This window comes from Oncorhynchus mykiss, chromosome 9 (genome assembly GCF_057628025.1).
Source record: "Oncorhynchus mykiss isolate SJ-2025 chromosome 9, ASM5762802v1, whole genome shotgun sequence".
Classification (NCBI taxonomy): Eukaryota; Metazoa; Chordata; class Actinopteri; order Salmoniformes; family Salmonidae; genus Oncorhynchus; species Oncorhynchus mykiss.
Window position 1 is genome coordinate 8,309,593 of NC_143030.1, and position 19,842 is coordinate 8,329,434.

The 19,842-nt window shown below is 48.2% G+C and overlaps 1 protein-coding gene across 1 annotated transcript in view; it reads left to right on the forward strand.

Moving 5' to 3' along the window:
* The window catches only part of dysf (dysferlin, limb girdle muscular dystrophy 2B (autosomal recessive)), a 154,535-nt gene extending 134,961 nt beyond the window's left edge, over window positions 1-19,574 (forward strand). The window contains 14 exon segments of the mRNA XM_090185666.1: window positions 868-1,038; window positions 1,276-1,418; window positions 4,653-4,771; window positions 4,773-4,790; window positions 7,706-7,763; window positions 7,766-7,794; window positions 8,998-9,033; window positions 9,035-9,090; window positions 10,402-10,549; window positions 15,594-16,117; window positions 16,119-16,293; window positions 17,869-17,978; window positions 18,731-18,878; window positions 19,102-19,574. Of these exon segments, the coding sequence (XP_090041792.1) occupies window positions 868-1,038; window positions 1,276-1,418; window positions 4,653-4,771; window positions 4,773-4,790; window positions 7,706-7,763; window positions 7,766-7,794; window positions 8,998-9,033; window positions 9,035-9,090; window positions 10,402-10,549; window positions 15,594-16,117; window positions 16,119-16,293; window positions 17,869-17,978; window positions 18,731-18,878; window positions 19,102-19,161 (1,795 nt within the window). The 3' untranslated portion in view covers window positions 19,162-19,574.
* Window positions 19,575-19,842: the final 268 nt, after the last annotated feature.

Consider the following 19,842-nt stretch of genomic DNA (forward strand, 5'->3'; position numbering starts at 1 on the left):
CTAACTGTCTATGACAGATGTTATAACCTCTTATGTAGCCAACTGTCTATGACGGATTTTATAACCTCTTATGTAGCTAACTGTCTATGACGGATGTTATAACCTCTTATGTAGCTAACTGTCTATGACGGATGTTATAACCTCTTATGTAGCTAACTGTCTATGACGGATGTTATAACCTCTTATGTAGCTAACTGTCTATGACGGATGTTATAACCTCTTATGTAGCTAACTGTCTATGACGGATGTTATAACCTCCTTTGTAGCTAACTGTCTATGACGGATGTTATAACCTCTTATGTAGCTAACTGTCTATGACGGATGTTATAACCTCCTATGTAGCTAACTGTCTATGACGGATGTTATAACCTCTTATGTAGCTAACTGTCTATGACAGATGTTATAACCTTTTATGCAGCCAACTGTCTATGACGGATGTTATAACCTCTTATGTAGCTAACTGTCTATGACGGATGTTATAACCTCTTATGTAGCTAACTGCCCATGACGGATGTTATAACTTCTTATGTAGCTAACTGCCTATGACGGATGTTATAACCTCTTATGTAGCTAACTGTCTATGACGGATGTTATAACCTCTTATGTAGCTAACTGTCTATGACGGATGTTATAACCTCTTATGCAGCTAACTGTCTATGACGGATGTTATAACCTCCTATGTAGCTAACTGTCTATGACTGATGTTATGACCTCTTATGTAGCTGAATATCCCCAGATCCTCTCATCTTTCGTCACAGGTTATTTGAGCTGAGCTCCCTGCCTGTGGAGAAATACCTAAGGATATTTGTATGTGGTTTATAACCTCTCATGTCGCTGTTATTAAGACCTATGTTTCCTCTATTCCAGGTTGTTTGAGCTGTCCTGCTCCCTGCCCGTAGAGAAGGACCTAAGGATCCAGTTGTATGATTATGACATGTTGACTAAAGACGAGAAGATCGGAGAGACCGTTATTGATCTGGAGAACAGATTCCTGTCCCGCTACGGAGCGTGCTGTGGCTTACCCCAGTCCTACTGCCTGTGAGTGGTGTGTGTGTGTGTGTGTGTGTGTGTGTGTGTGTGTGTGTGTGTGTGTGTGTGTGTGTGCTGTCTTTTTTTACTGTGTGAGTGTTGCGGGGGGACTACAGAGGACAGCTCCTAGTCACGACAGGCACACGTAGTGGTGTTACTGGGACCTGTCCTCCTCTTTCACCAGCCTCCTCTGGTGCGTTGGTGAGTTGTGATTTTATGGTAGTATGTTTTCCTCTCCTTCCTCAGATCTGGTGTGAACCGGTGGAGAGACCAGTTGAAACCATCTCAGCTGCTAGTCAGACTATGTGAGAGGAGGTACTACAGGAGACCTGTCTATAAACAGGACAGAGTCTTCTTCAGAGGACGGGAATACACTGCTGCTGACTTGGGTAAGTGAGGGAGGGAGAGAGGGAGGGTGGGAGGTGAGGGAGGGGATGGAGGGTGGGAGGTGAGGGAGAGCGAGGGAGGGAGGGAGGGTGGATGGGGGAGAGGGTTAGGGAGAGGCAGAGAGAGAGAGAGGGGGGAGGGGAGGGAGGGAGAGAGGGAGGGAAGGAGGTGAGGGAGAGGGGGGGGGGGATGGAGGGAGGGGAGAGAGAGAGAGAGGGAGGGAGGAAGGGAGGGAGGGAAGGAGGGAAGGAGGTGAGGGAGAGAGGGGGGAGGGAGGGGATGGAGGGAGGGGAGAGAGAGAGAGAGGGAGGGAGAGAGAGAGAGAGGGGGAGGGAGAGAAGGAAGGCGGGAAGGAGGGAGGGAGAGAGAGAGGGGGGAGGGAGAGAGAGATGGGGAGGGAGGGAGGGAGGGAGAGACAGAGAGAGGGGGGAGAGAGGGAGGGAGAGAGGGGGAGGGAGGGAGGACTTGAATACACTGCTGCCTGTGGCGATGTCAAATTGAATAACATTTTTTTGTCACATGCTTGGTAAACAACAGGTGAAGACTACCGGGGTAATGCCGGGCTAATGCCAGGGTAATGCCGGGGTATTGCCGTGGTAATGTCGGGGTAATGCCGGGGTATTGCCAGGGTAATGCCGGGGTATTGCCAGGGTCTTCCCAACAATGTGGAGAGAAATAAAATGGAGAAATAATAAATAAATACACAACGTTGTGTGGTGACTCAGACATTAAGTACCCCCCCATCCCCCCCAAAAGGAAGGGGTGGAGGGGGGGGGGGGATACCTAGACAACTGAATGCATTCAACTGAAATGTGTCTTCCGTATTTAACCCAAACCCCACACTGGATCAAAAACAAATGCAGCATTAAAAACAACAACAACAACAAACCCCACAGAAAATAGCAGAGTAATTGGTCAGGAAAATGTCTGCTGTCCACTGCAACAACACATCTCATTACTATGTTTAATATGAAGGTGGACCTCACTGTGTTGTCCACACACACGCCTCTCTGTAGTTGGGATGACGCACACGACTTGTTAAAACATACGAGGGCCGTTCTGGGTCGGTTTGGTGCAGAGAATCTGAGGAGAAATGCATATATCATCCCTGAGTGTGTGTTTCTGTTTCTGTGTGTGTGTGTGTGTGTGTGTGTGTGTGTGCGTGTGTCAGTAGTAGCAGAGGAAGGGCTGTGTAAACGTACAATGCCTCTGACACGTTGTGTAAATTTACAGTGTGTATATCACTCTACGACACAACCCTCTCTGTCTCCCTCTCTCTCTCTCTCTCTCTCTCTCTCCCTCTCTCTCTTTCTCCCAATGTTGAGATGAGACCCCTCAACTCTAGGGTCTTAATTAGCAAGTCCTTTCTTTACTCCCTCTTCCCTCCATCCTCCCCCGTCCTCCCACCCTAATCTGTCCCCCTCCCTCCCTCCTTTCCTCCCTCCTGTCCTGCCCCTTCCCTCCTCCCTTTCTCCTTTCCTTCCTCCTTTCCTCCCTCCTGTCCTCCCCTTCCCTCCTCCCTCCCTCATTTCCTCCCTCCTGTCCTGTCCCCCCTCCATCCTTTCCTCCCTCCTGTCCTGCCCCTTCCCTTCTCCCTCCATCCTTTCCTCCCTCCATCCTTTCCTCCCTCCTGTCCTGTCTCCCCTCATCCTTTCCTCCCCCTGTCCTCCCCCTCCATCTTTTCCTCCCTCCCTCCTGTCCTCCCCTTCCCTCCTATCCTCCTGTCCTGTCTCCCCCTCCCCCTCCATCCTTTCCTCCCTCCTGTCCTCCCCTCCCCTCCCCTTCCAACCTTTCCTCCCTCCCGTCCCGTCCCCCCCTCCCCTCCATCCTTTCCTCCTTCCATGTCTTCCCCTTCCCTCCTTTCCTCCCTCCTTTCTCTCTCCCGTCCTCCCCCTCCCTCCTTTCCTCCCTCCCTCCTGTCCTCCCCCTCCTCCCTTCCCTCCCTCCTGTCCTCCCCCTCCCTCCTTTCCTCCCTCCCTCCTGTCCTCCCCCCATCTTTTCCTCCCTCCTGTCCTCCCCTCCCCTTCCATCCATTCCTCCCTCTGTCCGTCTCCCTCCCCCCTCCATCCTTTCTCTCCCTCCTGTCCTCCCCTTCCTCCTTCCTTCCTTCCTCCCTGTCCTCCTCTCTTCCTTCCTTCCTGCTTTCTCTTTCCCTCCTTCCCTCCTGATCCTTCTCCTGTCCCCACCTCGCTCTATCCTTTCTCCTCCTGTCCTGTTCCCTCCTCCATCCTTTCCTCCTCCTCTCCTCACATTCCCTCCTGTACTCCCTCCGTCTCCCTCCTTCCTCCTTTCCTCCCTCCCTCCTGCATTCTCCTCCCTGTCCCCCCCCCCCCCTCATGTTCCTCCTCCCTGTGGTTCTAACAGATACCAACTGTCTGGTCCAGTGTTTTACTCTATCATACTGTACTCTATGTGGGACGTCATTCGTCTTGCCAAGGTCATGGTTGCCATTTCTTGGTCAATTTACGGCAAAGCGGTGTGTGTGTGGGGGTGTGTGCCAATGACAACACCGCGGTGAGCTCCTCAGTTACAGTAGAACGCCGACACTCTCCGTTTCCACTGTAACCGCGGTTACCAGTGCGTCAGGCGCTTGTCAATCAGCCATCTTGTTTCATCCTCCCCTTCCCTCTCTCTCTCTCTCTCTCTGTCTCTCTCTCTCTTTCTTTCTCTCTCTCTCTCTCTCTCTCTCTCTCTCTCTCTCTCTCTCTCTCTCTCTCTCTCTCTCTGTCTGTCTGTCTGTCTGTCTGTCTGTCTGTCTGTCTGTCTCTCTGTCTGTCTCTCTGTCTGTCTCTCTGTCTGTCTCTCTGTCTGTCTCTGTCTCTCCTCCTCCTCCTCTCCTCTTCCCCTAAGAGAGGTGACTCTAGGTTCAAAACCATAAACTCTCTGTCTGGGATGTCTGGTTGTATTTGGGACACTTGTGATTTTCCTCTCGGGCGGTCAGTCTGTGTGAGTGTTTGTGTGTGTGTGAGAGAGTGTGTGTGTGTGTTTGCGTACGTGAGTGTGTGCATGTCAGTCTCAGTGTTATAAACGTATGGATGATGGTCCTGTAGTTGAACAATTAAATGCATTATTTCAAACACAACGGTCCATTTCAATACGCCCTCTGTTCTGAAGTCATATTTTGAAAGGCCATGTCCACAAAGTGACTGGTTCAGAACATGTGAAAACAGCAACAACTGTATGGAGCACGTTGCCGTTTTGTGACAACGTGTATTATGTGTGAATGTTTTCTACAGACGACGCAAAGCCCCCCAACCCTCATCTGGGGCCTTTAGTGGAACGTTTGTCCCTACTGATCCTGCGGAGACAGGGGCTGGTTCCTGAACATGTGAACATGAGCCCTCCTAGTCCTCTTCCAGCCTGACATGGAACAGGTTGGTAAACACACACAGACACACACACTCTCTCTCAAATTCAAATTCAAGCTGCTTTATTGGCATGAAAAACATTGTGTCAATATTGCCAAAGCAACAATGTATACAATATACATTGTAACAAAATTGTAAATGATAGCAAATAATAATATAAAATGGTAGTAAATAATAATACAAAAATAAATACAATAAAATGGTAACAGTCTACAGTAAACATTAATAATTATAGTAATAACAATAATAAATAATAAGTAAGTTACTGTTTACTATGCAGATGTTATTATTCAGTGTCCCTCAGGCTATGGCAGGAAAATACATATTTGGCTGCAAGAGGAGCCATTGCTCCTTCGCCCATGAGTATTCTTAGTTTTTCCTCTGGGTTCAATTTGTAAAAATTTGGAATATATGTAGTCATTTCTGTGAATAATGAATCTCTTTGTGAGGAATATTTATCACAGTAAAGGAGAAAGTGCATCTCTGTCTCTACCTCCCCTGTCATGCAGTGACCACATACACGCTCCTCTTTGGGTAGCCATGTCTTTTTATGTCTGCCGGTTTCTATTGCCAATCGGTGGTCACTCAGCCTGTACTTGGTAAGGATCTGTCTCTGTCTTCGTATCTCTGACAGAGTAGAGATAATCAGCCAATTCATATTCTCTGTTTAGGGTCAGATAGCAATTTAGTCGGCTTTGGGATTTGTTTCGTTTTTCCAGTATTGTAAGTATGATTCCTTTGATTGGTTCATGATTTTGTTTATTGGAATTCTTTCTTTTGAAGCAAAGCCTGGTGTCAGCTTGATTGGTGAGGTCCAACACCAGCTGACTGAGAGGGCTCGTTTCTGGGCTCAGCTCTTGGGCTTGAAGTGCTTTAAATTGCAGACTCGAATTTGGACTTGAATTTAGATGTAGCCAAAATTTTAATGATCTTTTCTGTACTTTCATTATTACTGTAAAACGGCCCAATTCTGCCTGACATGCATTAGTTGGTGTATTTCTCTGGACTTGGCATCCTCCAACATATTTTGCATGTAGGGTTTCAATTGGATGTTTGTCCCACATTTTAAAATCTAGTTTATTGAGTGGCCCCCAAACCTCACTTCCATAAAGTGCTATTGGTAGGATTACACTGTCAAATATTTTAGTCCAAATTCTAATTGGGATGTTGATTTTGAATAATTTCATTTTTATTGCATACATTGCTCTGCGGGCTTTTTCTTTGAGTGCCTTCACTGCCATATTAAAGTTTCCAAATGCAGATACGGTCAGACCAAGGTAGGTGTAATTTTTTGTGTGTTCAATTAAGGTGTTGTTCAGGGTGAATTTACATTTGTGTTTGACATCTGGGTTTTTTTTGGAAAATCATGATTTTAGTTTTTTGGAAATTTACTGCCAGGGCCCAATTATGGCAATATTGCTCCAGAATATTAATGTTTTGTTGAAGACCTTCTTTGGTTGGTGATAGAAGTACCAAGTCATCAGCATATAGCAGGTATTTCACCTCTGTGTCAAATAGTGTGAGTCCTGGGGGCTGGGAGATTGGTCCAACATGTCTGCTAATTCATTGATATAAATGTTGAAAAGATTTGGACTCAAATTGCAGCCTTGTCTCACACCTCGACATTGTGAAAAAAATTCTGTTCTTTGGTTTTTGATTTTTATTGCACACTTATTTTCTGTGTACATACATTTTATTAAGTCATACACCTTACCACCAAGCCCACTTTGTAGAATTTTGTAGAATAGCCCTTCGTGCCAAATCGAATCAAATGCTTTTTTAAAGTCAATAAAGCAAGCAAAGATTTTGCCCTCTTTTTTTGGTGGACGTGTTTATTAATTAGTGTGTGTAAGGTGTATATATATGGTCAGTAGTGCGATGGTTAGGGAGAAAGCCAATTTGACATTTACTTATTACATTTTTTCTTGAAGAAAGGTTTGAATTCTCTAATTCAAAATGCTACAGAAAATCTTTCCCAAGTTACTGTTGACGCAAATTCCCCTGTAATTATTGGGGTCTGATTTGTCTCCACTTTTGTGGATAGGGGAGATGAGCCCCTGGTTCAGACATCAGGGAAGCAGCCAGAAGTTAAAACCATGTTGAACAATTTAAGCACAGCATTTTGCAACTCAGGTGTGCTTGTTTTTCAGCATTTCATTTCTGATGTTGTCTACACCACAAGCCTTTTTTGATTTAATAGATTTTAGCTTTTCATTTAGTTCTGTTGGGTTATTGGGTAATCTAATGGATTTTGGTTGTTTTTAATGACTGATTCCAGGATGTTCAATTTTTCTTTAATTTCTAATTGGTTCTGGTTTAAGTCTTTTTGTGGGATGTTTTTGTATAGATTATCAAAGTAAGTTTTCCAATCTGACATTCTCTGGTATGGCTAATTCTTGTGGCTTTGTTGTGCTTAAATTGTTCCACATGTCCCAGAACTGATTTTGGTCAATTGCGTTTTCAATTTCATCAAGTGTCTTGTTGGTATAATTCAATTTCTTGCATTTCAGTGTTTGTTTATACTGTTTCAGAGTTTCAAAGTATTCATATCGTAGCTCTGGGTTGTTTTGCTGCTTATGTTTTTTGTTTGACATTCTGTCTTAGGTGTTTTCTAATTGTTTTACATTCATTATCAAACCATTTGTCAGAAACAAAAGAGTATCTCTCTCTCTCTGTCTCTCTCTCTCTCTGTCTCTCTCTCTCTCTCTCTCTCTCTCTCTCTCTCTCTCTCTCTGTCTCTGTCTCTCTGTCTCTCTGTCTCTGTCTCTCTCTCTCTCTCTTTGTTTGTTAAATCATCTGCGTCTATTAGCTCACAGTGTTCAGTTCCCCCGATAAGTATTACTTGTTGTGGTTAGTCAACCTTGTATACTTGTCACACCTAATCCCTGGTCTCTGATTGGTTTATTGTGTTGTCTATCAAGGGGAGACTGCAGTTGTGGGTGGATGTCTTCCCCAAGTCCCAGGGTCCTCCTGGATCTCCTTTAACATCACACCACGCAAGGCCAAAGAAGTAGGTCGTCCTCAGACGAAGTTTGAATAAAGTTTGACAACGTGATATTCAATTAAATCTTAACAGATGATCTTCACCCAGTGGTACAATACAGCAATTCTGTCCATATCTGGAAACCTACAAATCATACCTGGCCATTATACCTGGCCTTTATACCTGGCCATGATACCTGGCGATTATACCTGGCCATTATACCTGGCCTTTATACCTGACCTTTATACCTGGCCATTATACCTGGCCATGATACCTGGAACATCTACCTGGCCATTATACCTGGCCATTATACCTGGCCATTATACTGGTGATTATACCTGGCCATTATACCTGGCCATTATACCTGGCCTTTATACCTGGCCATGATACCTGGCCATTATACCTGGCCGATTATACCTGGCCATGAAAACTGGGCCATTATACCTGGCCATTATACCTGGCCTACTACAACGGGCTACCACAACGGCCATTATACCTGGCCATGAAACCTGGCCATTATACCTGGCCATTATACCTGGCTACTATACCTGGCCATTATACCTGGCCATCATACCTGGCCATCATACCTGGCCATTATACCTGGCCATTATACCTGGCCATTATACCTGGCGCCATTATACCTGGCCATCATACCTGGCATTTATACCTGGCCATTCTACCCTGCTATTCTACCTGGCCATTATACCTGGCCATGATACCTGGCCATTATACCTGGCCATGATACCTGGCTATTATCCCTGGCCATTATATTGATCCTTCATATCTACTTCCTTCATTTTGATGACTGCCTTCTAACATTCCCTAACCTCTTACTGTCCCTATAACTGTCCCTTAATTCTAACTGTCCCTCTAACTGCCCCTTACCTCTAACTGTCCATCTGACTGTCCCTCTAACTGTCCCCTTACCTCTAAATGTCCCTTACCTCTAACTGTCCACCTTGGACTGTCCCTCGCATGCTCCCTGACTGTCCCTCTGACTGTCCCTCTGATTGTCCCTCCTCTGATTGTCCCTCCTCCTCTGAATGTCCTCCTTCTGTGATCTGCCCCTCTCTCTGACTGTCCCTCTGACTGTCCCTCTAACTGTCCTTCTGGCTGTCCTTCTTCCGACTGTCCCTCTGACTGCCCTCTGACTGTCCCTCTGACTGTCCTTCTGATTGTCCCTCTTACTGTCCCTCTGACTGTCCCTCTAACTGTCCTTCTGACTTCAAGGTCTACCTTGCTGTATTATGGAACACAAGTGATGTTCATCCTGGATGATGTCAGCCTGACCGGGGAAAAGATGAGTGACATCTACATCAAGGGGTGTGTCTTCGTTTTCTGTTAATAACGATATATGCCCTAAACATCCCACATTACATGACCAAATGTGCTAATTGTCAGAATATTGATGCAGATGAACTTTCTTGTGGCAAGATCAGATGGGGGTAAACAAGTAGACGTTTTTTGAAGTGGTATGACAAGAACCCTCATTTCCAATGTCGCGTTAGTTTAACCTCTCTGATCTCCCCATCCCGGATCCGGTATCAGGAACAGACTCAAGCTCATTACCATAACGCAACGTTAACTATTCATGAAAATCGCAAATGAAATGAAATAAATATGCCATCTCTCAAGCTTAGCCTTTTGTAAACAACACTGTCATCTCAGATTTTCAAAATATGCTTCTCAACCATAGGAAAACAATCATTTGTGTAAAAGTAGCTAGCTAGCGTAGCATTTAGTGTTAGCATTAGCGTTAGCATCCAGCACGCAACATTTCAACAAAAACATAAAAGCCTTCAAATAAAATCATTTACCTTTGAAGAACTTCTGATGTTTTCAATGAGGATACTCTCAGTTAGATGGCAGATGCTCAGTTTTTCCAAAAAGATTCTTTGTGTATTAGAAATAGCTCCGTTTTATACATCACATTTGGCTACCAAAAAAACCCGAAAATTCAGTCCTCAAAACGCGAACTTTTTTCCAAATTAACTCCAGAATATCGATGAAAACATGGCAAACGTTGTTTAGAATCAAGCCTCAAGGTGTTTTTCACATATCTCTTCAATGATATATCGTTCGTGGAAGAATGGTTTCTCCCCTCTATCAAATGGAAAAATACTTGCACCTGGCTTTGCGCACCAGTTTCGACGCAGGACACCAGGCGGACACTTGGAAAATGTAGTCTCTTATGGTCAATCTTCCAATGATATGCCTACAAATACGTCACAATGCTGCTGACATCTTGGGGAAACGGCAGAAGGTCTAAAAGCTTATTCCTGTCGCATTCACAGCCATATAAGGAGACATTAGAAAACAGAGCTTTAGAAATTCTGCTCATTTCCTGGTTGACGTATCATCTTGGTTTCGCCTGTAGAATGAGTTCTGGGGCACTTACAGACAAAATCTTTGCAGATTCTGAAACTTCAGAGTGTTTTCTTTCCAAAAAGAATATGCATAGTCGAGCATCTTTTCGTGACAAAATATCGCGCTTAAAACGGGAACGTTTTTTATCCAAAAATGAAATAGCGCCCCTAGAGATGCAACAGGTTAAACTTTGGTTGGGATGTGTTGTGAACTATTGAAAACCGTTTTGAAACTCATTGATCCTGAATGTTACCTGTTGTGTTGCAGGTGGCTCCACGGCCACGAAGACCACAAACAGAAGACAGACGTCCACTATCGCTCTCTAGGGGGAGAGGGAAACTTCAACTGGAGGTTCCTGTTCCCCTTCCACTACCTACCAGCCGAACAACTCTGTACCATCGATAGGAAGGTGAGATAGAGGAGAGGGAGGGAGGATGATCAGGGAAGATAGTAGAGGAGGGAGGGAGGGAGGAGGGAGGGAGGGAGGATGATGAGGGAAGATAGTAGAGGGAGGGAGGGAGGGAGGGAGAGAGGGTGATGAGGGAAGATAGTGGAGGAGGGAGGGAGGGGGAGGGGAGGATGATGAGGGAAGATAGTAGAGGAGGGAGGGAGGGAGAGAGGGAGGGAGGGAGGATGAGGGAAGATAGAGAGGAGAGAGGGAGGATGATGGAGGGAATATTGTAGAGGTAGGAGGGAGGGAGGGAGGGAGGGAGGGAGGGAGGGAGGGAGGGAGGATGAGGGAAGATAGTAGAGGAGGGAGGGAGGGAGGGAGGGAGGGAGGGAGGGAGGATGATGAGGGAAGATAATAGAGGAGGGAGGGAGAGAGGGAGGGAGGGAGGGAGGATGAGGGAAGATAGTAGAGGAGGGAGGATGATGAGGGAAGATAGTAGAGGAGGGAGGGAGAGAGGGAGAGAGGGAGGATGATGAGGGAAGATAGTAGAGGAGTGAGGGAGGGAGGGAGGGAGGCAGGATGAGGGAAGATAGTAGAGGAGGGAGGGAGGGAGGGAGGATGATGAGGGAGGATAGTAGAGGAGGGAGGGTAGGGAGGGAGGGAAGGATGGAAGAGAGGGAGGGAGGGAGGGAGGGAGAAGAGAGGGAGAGGAAGGAGGGGAGGGAGGGAGGATGATGAGGGAAGATGGGAGGGAGGAGGGAGGGAGAAGAAGAGGAGAGGAAGGAGGGGAGGGAGGATGATGAGGCAAGATAGTAGAGGAGGAGGGAGGGAAGGAAGAAAGGAAGGGGAGAGGGGAGGGAGGGGCAGGGGCAGGGAAGGAAGGGAAGAAGAGGAAAGGGGAGGGAGGACGGAGAGTGTAACTTCCACCAGAGGTTCCTGTTCCTCTACTCTTACAAGCCAACAACTCTGTACCTTCAACAGGAAGGTAAAGTCTGCAACTGTCAACTATTTTAATCAGGCGTTTTAGAACGAAGCTGGAACAAAACACCTGCTCTCACTCACACCTCTCAAGGACATCACAGATATTTCTACTCGGCGTCATGACAACGACAGTCTTGTTCCCACCCAGTTTAGTTGTTAGAGAAGTGGACTAACTACAGTATATCTCCGATGGACATGCCACTTTGGCAATTTAGCGGCAAAACAACGTCCAGAATAAATCTCCAACATAAAACGTCAGTCGAAGGCGACTGAAATATCATCCAATGATCCAATGTTTGCATTGTGTTTACGCCGTGTATCCCTGTGTGGTTTAAACGCATTGTAGTGTGTAGTTGTGAAGTCTTCATTATCTGGACAGTGTTGAGGGAGTATATCAGTCATTGCCTAAGTCATTTTCTCCCCAGTGTGTGTATGTATCAGTCTTGCTGTCAGAGAGCCTGCTGATGGTGTCTGGCTAGAATGACACTGTCTGGCAGTGGTGTGTGGATGGTCGTGTGATAGTGAAAGTAACATTGTAATGACAGTTGACACCAGTCAGTGGTAATATGCAGTCTGTTTCTTCTCCTCTCCTCCTTTCTCCTCTTCTCCTTTCTTCCCTACTCCTCCTTTCTCCCCTACTCCTCCTTTCTCCTCTCCCTCCTTTCTCCTCTCCCTCCTTTCTCCCCACTCCTCCTTCTCCTCTCCCTCCCTCCCTACTCCTCCTTCCTCCCTTCCCTCCTCCTTCCCCTCCCTCTCCCTCTCTCCCTACCTCCCTTCCTCCCTACTCCTCCTTTCCTCCTCCTTCTTCCCTACTCCTCCTTTCTCCTTCCCTTCCTCCCCACTCCTCTTCCTCCCTCTGATCCTCCCACTTCCTTCTCCTCCTTCCTCCCCTACTCCTCCTTCTTCCCTACTCCTCCATTCCTCTCCTCCTTCCTCCCCTACTCCTCCTTCTCCTTCCTCCCTCCTCCTTCTTCTTCCTCCTCCCCTACTCCTCCTTTCTCATCTTCCTCCTCCTCTCCTCCTTCCTCCTTTTCTCCGTTCCTCCCCTACACTCCTCCTTCTTCCTGACTCCTCCTTTCTCTCCTCTCCTCTGTCCTCCCTCCCCTCTACTTCTCCTCCTCCCTACTCCTCCTCTCCCTACTCCTCCTTTCTCTCCTCTCCTCGTTCCTCACCATCCTCCCTCTCTCCCCTACTCCTCCTTCCTTCCCTACTCCTCCTCCTTCCTCCTTCCTTCCTCATCTTCCCTCCTCCTGACTCCTCCTTCTCCTCTCCCTCCTCCCCTACTCCTCCTCTTCCCTCCTCCTCCTTTCTCCTCCTCCTTCCTCCCCTACTCCTCCTTTCTCATCTTCTCCTCCTCCTCCTCCTTCTCTCGTTCCTCCCACCTTCCTTCCTCCCCTACTCCTCCTTTCTCCTCTCCTCCTCCATTCTCATTTCTTCTCTCCTCCTCCTTTCTCCTCTCCTCCCTTCTCCTCTTCTCCTTCTCCTCTTCTCCTTTCTACTCTCCTCCTCCATTCTTTTCTTCTTCTTTGTTTGCCTTGTTGGTGTCCTTGTGGTTCTCTCACTCTCACATTTCTCTCTTCTCTCTCTCTCTCACACACACATTTTTCTCTCTCCCTCTCTCTCTCTCTCACATTTCTCTCTCTCTCACACATTTCTCTCTTCTCTCTCTCTCTCTCTCTCTGTCTCTCTCTCTCTGTCTCTGTCACTCTCTCTCTCTTCCGCTTTCTCTCTCTCTCTTCCTCTCTCTCTCTGTCTCTCTCTCACATGTTCTCTCTTTCTTTCTCACTCACTCTCTCTCTCTCTCTCACACATTTCTCTCTCTCCCCTCTCTCTCTATCTCTCTCACATTTCTCTCTTCTCTCTCTCTCTCTCTCTCTCTCACACACACATTTCTCTCTCCCCTCTCTCTCACATTTATCTCTCCCCTCTCTCTCTCTCTCACATTTCTCTCTCTCTCTCTCTTCCTCTCTCTCTGTCTCTCTCTCACATGTTCTCTCTTTCTTTCTCTCTCTCTCTCTCTCTCTGTCTCTGTCTCGCTGTCTCTGTCTCTGTCTCTCTCTCTCTCTCTCTCTCTCTGTCTCTCTCTCCCTCTGTCTCTGTCTCTGTCTCTCTCTCTCTCTCTGTCTCTCTCTCTCTCTCTCTCTCTCTCTCTCTCTGTCTCTCTCTCCCTCTGTCTCTGTCTCTGTCTCTGTCTCTGTCTCTCTCTCTCTCTCTCTCTCTCTCTCTCTCTCTCTCTCTCTCTCCCTCTGTCTCTGTCTCTGTCTCTCTCTCTCTCTCTGTCTCTCTCTCTCTCTCTCTCTCTCTCTCTCTCTGTCTCTCTCTCCCTCTGTCTCTGTCTCTCTCTCTCTCTCTCTCTGTCTCTCTCTCTGTCTCTGTCTCTCTCTCTCTCTCTCACTCTCTCTCTCTCTACATTATATATACTGAATATATATATGACTGACTCCTTTCCATGTCCATTCCATCTTCTCCTCCATCCCTCTTTTAACCACAGGTCTGTTAAATGCCCCATTAGTCATCTCTGACACGACAAGAACAGAACCAGTAAAAACACACTACTGATAGGAACCTGATGTGTGTGTGTGTGTGTGTGTGTGTGTGTGTTTCTGTCCATCTCAACCCTTGCGTGAACCACACACACTTGCTACTTGCACAGTAGACATTTCTACAGTTGATCTACATGTTCATCTGCTTTGAAAACAGTGTGTGTGTGTGTCCATGCTGTGTGAGGGCATTCCTGTTTGTGTGTGTGTGTGTCAGTTTACAGATGACTGATAGATAGCAGATATTGTCTCAATACTGCTGTGATATTGTAATGCTGTCAGCACATTCTAAGGGATGTTGGTTTCTCTGTTTTATAGCCCTCTCCCTTCTTTCTTTCTCTGTCCTCTCTCTCTGTCTCTCTCTCTCTCTCTCTTCCTCTCTTTCTCTGTCTCTCTCTCCTCTCTCTCTCTCTCTCTCTTCCTCTCTTTCTCTGTCTCTCTCTCCTCTCTCACACGTTCTCTCTTCTTTCTCTCTCGCTCTCTCTTTCTCTCTCTCTCTCTCTCCCCCTTCCTCTCTCTCTCTCCCTCCCCCCCCCTCTCTCTCTCTCTCTCCTTTCGTCTCTTGTTTCCATTTGTCTCTCTCTCTCTCTGTCTCTCTCCCTTCCCCCCTCTCTCTCTCTCTCTCTCTCTCTCTCCCCTTCCTCTCTTGTTTCCATTTCTTTTTCTCCCTCTCTCTCTCCCTTCCTTCCTCTCTTACTCTCTCTCTTCCATTTCCCCCTCTCACCCCCCTCTCTCACTCTCTCTCTTCCATTTCTCTCGTTCTTCCCACCTCTCTCACTCTCGCTCTTCCATTTCTCTCGTTCTCCCCCCCTCTCTCACTCTCGCTCTTCCATTTCTCTCGTTCTCCCCCCTCTCTCACTCTCTCTCTTCCATTTCTCTCGTTCTCCCCCCCTCTCTCACTCTCTCTCTTCCATTTCTCTCGTTCTCCCCCCCTCTCTCACTCTCTCTCTTCCATTTCTCTCATTCTCCCCCCTCTCTCACTCTCTCTCTTCCATTTCTCTCGTTCTCCCCCCCTCTCTCACTCTCTCTCTTCCATTTCTCTCGTTCTCCCCCCCTCTCTCACTCTCTCTCTTCCATTTCTCTCGTTCTCCCCACCTCTCTCACTCTCTCTTCCATTTCTCTCGTTCTCCCCACCTCTCTCACTCTCTCTTCCATTTCTCTCATTCTCCCCCCCTCTCTCACTCTCGCTCTTCCATTTCTCTCATTCTCCCCCCCTCTCTTACTCTCTCTCTTCCATTTCCCCCTCTCACCCCCCCCCCTCTCACTCTCGCTCTTCCATTTCTCTTGTTCTCTCCCCCTCTCTCACTCTCTCTCTTCCATTTCTCTCGTTCTCCCCCCTCTCTCACTCTCTCTCTTCCATTTCTCTTGTTCTCCCCCCCTCTCTCACTCTCTCTCTTCCATTTCTCTCGTTCTCCCCCCTCTCTCACTCTTTCTCTTCCATTTCTCTCGTTCTCCCCCCCTCTCTCACTCTCTCTCTTCCATTTCTCTTGTTCTCCCCCCCTCTCTCACTCTCTCTCTTCCATTTCTCTCGTTCTCCCCCCTCTCTCACTCTTTCTCTTCCATTTCTCTCATTCTCCCCCCCTCTCTCACTCTCTCTCTTCCATTTCTCTCGTTCTCTCCCCCTCTCTCACTCTCTCTCTTCCATTTCTCTCGTTCTCCCCCCCTCTCTCACTCTCTCTCTTCCATTTCTCTCGTTCTCCCCCCCTCTCTCACTCTCTCTCTTCCATTTCTCTCGTTCTCCCCCCCTCTCTCACTCGCTCTTCCATTTCTCTCGTTCTCCCCCCCTCTCTCACTCTCGCTCTTCCATTTCTCTCGTTCTCCCCCCCTCTCTCACTCTCTCTCTTCCATTTCTCTCGTTCTCCCCCCCTCTCTCACTCGCTCTTCCATTTCTCTCGTTCTCCCCCCCTCTCTCACTCTCGCTCTTCCATTTCTCTCGTTCTCCCCCCCTCTCTCACTCTCTCTCTTCCATTTCTCTCGTTCTCCCCCCCTCTCTCACTCTCGCTCTTCCATTTCTCTCGTTCTCCCTCGCCATTCTCCAGTTGTACAATAAAGGGATGTTCTCTTCATCCTCCAGGTTGTCTAGAGATGGATCTGCATCACATGCAGCGACCAGCCAAATCCCCAGAGAAGTGTACCTTAGACATACTGTCACAGGGACAGGATAAACTGGTGTCGCTGTTCCAACAGAAGACGGTCAAGGGCTGGTGGCCGTGTGTGTGTGACATCAACGGGGAGAAGATCCTCGCTGTGAGTAGACAGAGACAGACAGACTATTTTATTTTTAATAGTAAGCTTCTTCATATTTCCCTTAAATGGTTATGCCCATTCTGTCTTTTCTCCCCATCTCTCTTCTGCCCATCCTGTCTTTTCTCCCCATCTCTCTTCCCCCTCCCTCTTCTCCCCATCCTCTTCTCCCCATCCTCTTCTCCCTCCCTCTTCTCCCCATCTCTCTTCTCCCTCCCTCCTCTCCCCATCTCTCTTCTCCCTCCCTCTTCTCCCCATCCTCCTCTCCCCATCTCTCTTCTCCCTCCCTCTTCTCCCCATCCTCTTCTCCCCATCCTCTTCTCCCCATCTCTCTTCTCCCTCCCTCTTCTCCCCATCTCTCTTCTGCCCATCCTGTCTTTTCTCCCCATCTCTCTTCTCCCTCCCTCTTCTCCCCATCTCTCATATCCTTCCCTCCCCTCCCCATCCTCTTCTCCCTCCCTCTTCTCCCCATCTCTCTTCTCCCTCCCTCCTCTCCCCATCTCTCTTCTCCCTCCCTCCTCTCCCCATCTCTCTTCTCCCTCCCTCCTCTCCCCATCTCTCTAATCCCTCCCTCCTCTCCCCATCTCTCTTCTCCCTCCCTCCTCTCCCCATCTCTCTAATCCCTCCCTCCTCTCCCCATCTCTCTTCTCCCTCCCTCTTCTCCCCGTCTCTCTTCTCCCTCCCTCCTCTCCCCATCCCTCTTCTCCCTCCCTCCTCTCCCCATCTCTCTTCTGCCCATCCTCCTCTCCCCATCTCTCTTCTCCCCATCTCTCTTCTCCCCATCCTCTTCTCCGTCCCTCCTCTCCCCATCCTCTTCTCCCTCCCTCCTCTCCCTCCCTCTTCTCCCAATCCTCTTCTCCCTCCCTCCTCTCCCCATCCCTCTTCTCCCTCCCTCCTCTCCCCATCCTCTTCTCCCTCCCTCCTCTCCTCATTTTTCTTTTCCCTCCCTCCTCTCCCCATCTTTCTTCTCCCTCCCTCTTCTCCCCATCCTCCTCTCCCCATCTCTCTTCTCCCTCCCTCTTCTCCCCATCTCTCTTCTCCCCATCCTCCTCTCCCCATCTCTCTTCTCCCTCCCTCTTCTCCCCATCCTCTTCTCCCTCCCTCTTCTCCCCGTCTCTCTTCTCCCTCCCTCCTCTCCCCATCCCTCTTCTCCCTCCCTCCTCTCCCCATCTCTCTTCTGCCCATCCTCCTCTCCCCATCTCTCTTCTCCCCATCCTCTTCTCCGTCCCTCCTCTCCCCATCCTCTTCTCCCTCCCTCCTCTCCCTCCCTCTTCTCCCAATCCTCTTCTCCCTCCCTCCTCTCCCCATCCCTCTTCTCCCTCCCTCCTCTCCCCATCCTCTTCTCCCTCCCTCCTCTCCTCATTTTTCTTTTCCCTCCCTCCTCTCCCCATCTTTCTTCTCCCTCCCTCTTCTCCCCATCCTCCTCTCCCCATCTCTCTTCTCCCTCCCTCTTCTCCCCATCTCTCTTCTCCCCATCCTCCTCTCCCCATCTCTCTTCTCCCTCCCTCTTCTCCCCATCCTCTTCTCCCTCCCTCCTCCTCCCCTCCTCCCTCTTTTCCCTCCACCCTCTCCCCCTAGGGTAAAGTGGAGATGTCTCTAGAGATAGTTTCAGAACAGGAACAGGATGAGAGACCAGCAGGACAGGGCAGAGATGAACCAAACATGAACCCTCACCTGGAGGATCCACAGTGAGTCACCTGTCCTCCTCTGATCTCAAAATTAAAAGTTACCGAACCTTGATTCACGTTCGGCTGAACCACACAGTCTACTTCATTCGCTGTCGTCTATGTCCTGTTCTGTCCCGGAAATGTTGCAGTCTCGAAAGGTTCCCAGGAAACTTGACAGAGGCTCCCAGAAATGGTGTCATCTAGTCAGCCAGAGACATTATTCCCTAAATATTCCGTCCACAGACTGTCCATAATGTCTATACATCCCGTCACATGTATTTGCAGGAAAGAATTCAGGCAGTTTACAACAGTTTTCTACATTACAGCCTTATTCTAAAATTGGTTTAAATTGCCCCCCCCCCCCCCCCCCCCCCCCACACACTCATCAATCTACAAACAACAGCCCATAATGACAATTAAAAAATAAAAAGACTAGTGTTCACATCCTTGAGTGGCCAAACCCAATCTAACATCTCTGGAGAGACCTGAAAATAGCTGTGCAGCGACGCTCCCCATCCAACCTGACAGAGAGCTTGAGAGGATCTGCAGAGAAGAATGGGAGAAACTCCCCCAAATACAGGTGTACCAAGATCGTAGAATTTTACCCAAGAAGACTTGAGGCTGCAATCGCTAGAGAAGGTGCTGAAGTACTGAGTGACGGGTCTGAATCATTCTCTCCCCTCTCTATCCCCTCCCTCCCCTCCCCCTCTCTCCCCTCTCTCTCTCTCCCCTCTCTCCCCTCTCTCTCTCCCTCCTCTCTCTCTTTTCCCCAGACGTCCTGAGACATCGTTCCTGTGGTTCTCCTCTCCCTACAAGACGTTGAAGTACATCCTGTGGGGGAGATACAAATTCCTCATCCTCCTCTTCATCCTCCTCTTCTTCCTCTTCCTCTTCATCGGAGTCTTCCTCTACTCCTTCCCTGTGAGTTGATGAAGGGATTTGTGTAAGGGTGGGTGGGTGGGTGGGTGGTTGTATGTCTGTGTTTCCTAATATAAGCAATGAATGGTGAGGATTAGACATTCAATGCAGATAATATTTTTTCTGAACGTAAGATAGGAATGTTGAATGTGTGTGTGTGTGTGTGTGTGTGTGTGTGTGTGTGTGCGTGCGTGTTATTTAATTCCCTCTCTCTTCTCACATCTAGAACTATGCAGCCATGAAGATGGTCGGACCGTTCAGTGGACCTGCTAAAGGAACTAAATGAACATCTAGCTAAATAAAAAGATAACAACAAGAGGAGACAAGGAGAGGAAAACCACAGAGGAAGAGAAGGAGAGGAAAACCACAGAGGAAGAGAAGGAGAGGAAAACCACAGAGGAAGAGAAGGAGAGGAAAACCACAGAGGAAGAGAAGGAGAGGAAAACCACAGAGGAAGAGAAGGAGAGGAAAACCACAGAGGAAGAGAAGGAGAGGAAAACCACAGAGGAAGAGAAGGAGAGGAAAACCACAGAGGAAGAGAAGGAGAGGAAAACCACAGAGGAAGAGAAGGAGAGGAAAACAACAGAGGAAGAGAAGGAGAGGAAAACCACAGAGGAAGAGAAGGAGAGGAAAACCACAGAGGAAGAGAAGGAGAGGAAAACCACAGAGGAAGAGAAGGAGAGGAAAACCACAGAGGAAGAGAAGGAGAGGAAAACCACAGAGGAAGAGAAGGAGAGGAAAACCACAGAGGAAGAGAAGGAGAGGAAAACCACAGAGGAAGAGAAGGAGAGGAAAACCACAGAGGAAGAGAAGGAGAGGAAAACCACAGAGGAAGAGAAGGAGAGGAAAACCACAGAGGAAGAGAAGGAGAGGAAAACCACAGAGGAAGAGAAGGAGAGGAAAACCACAGAGGAAGAGAAGGAGAGGAAAACCACAGAGGAAGAGAAGGAGAGGAAAACAACAGAGG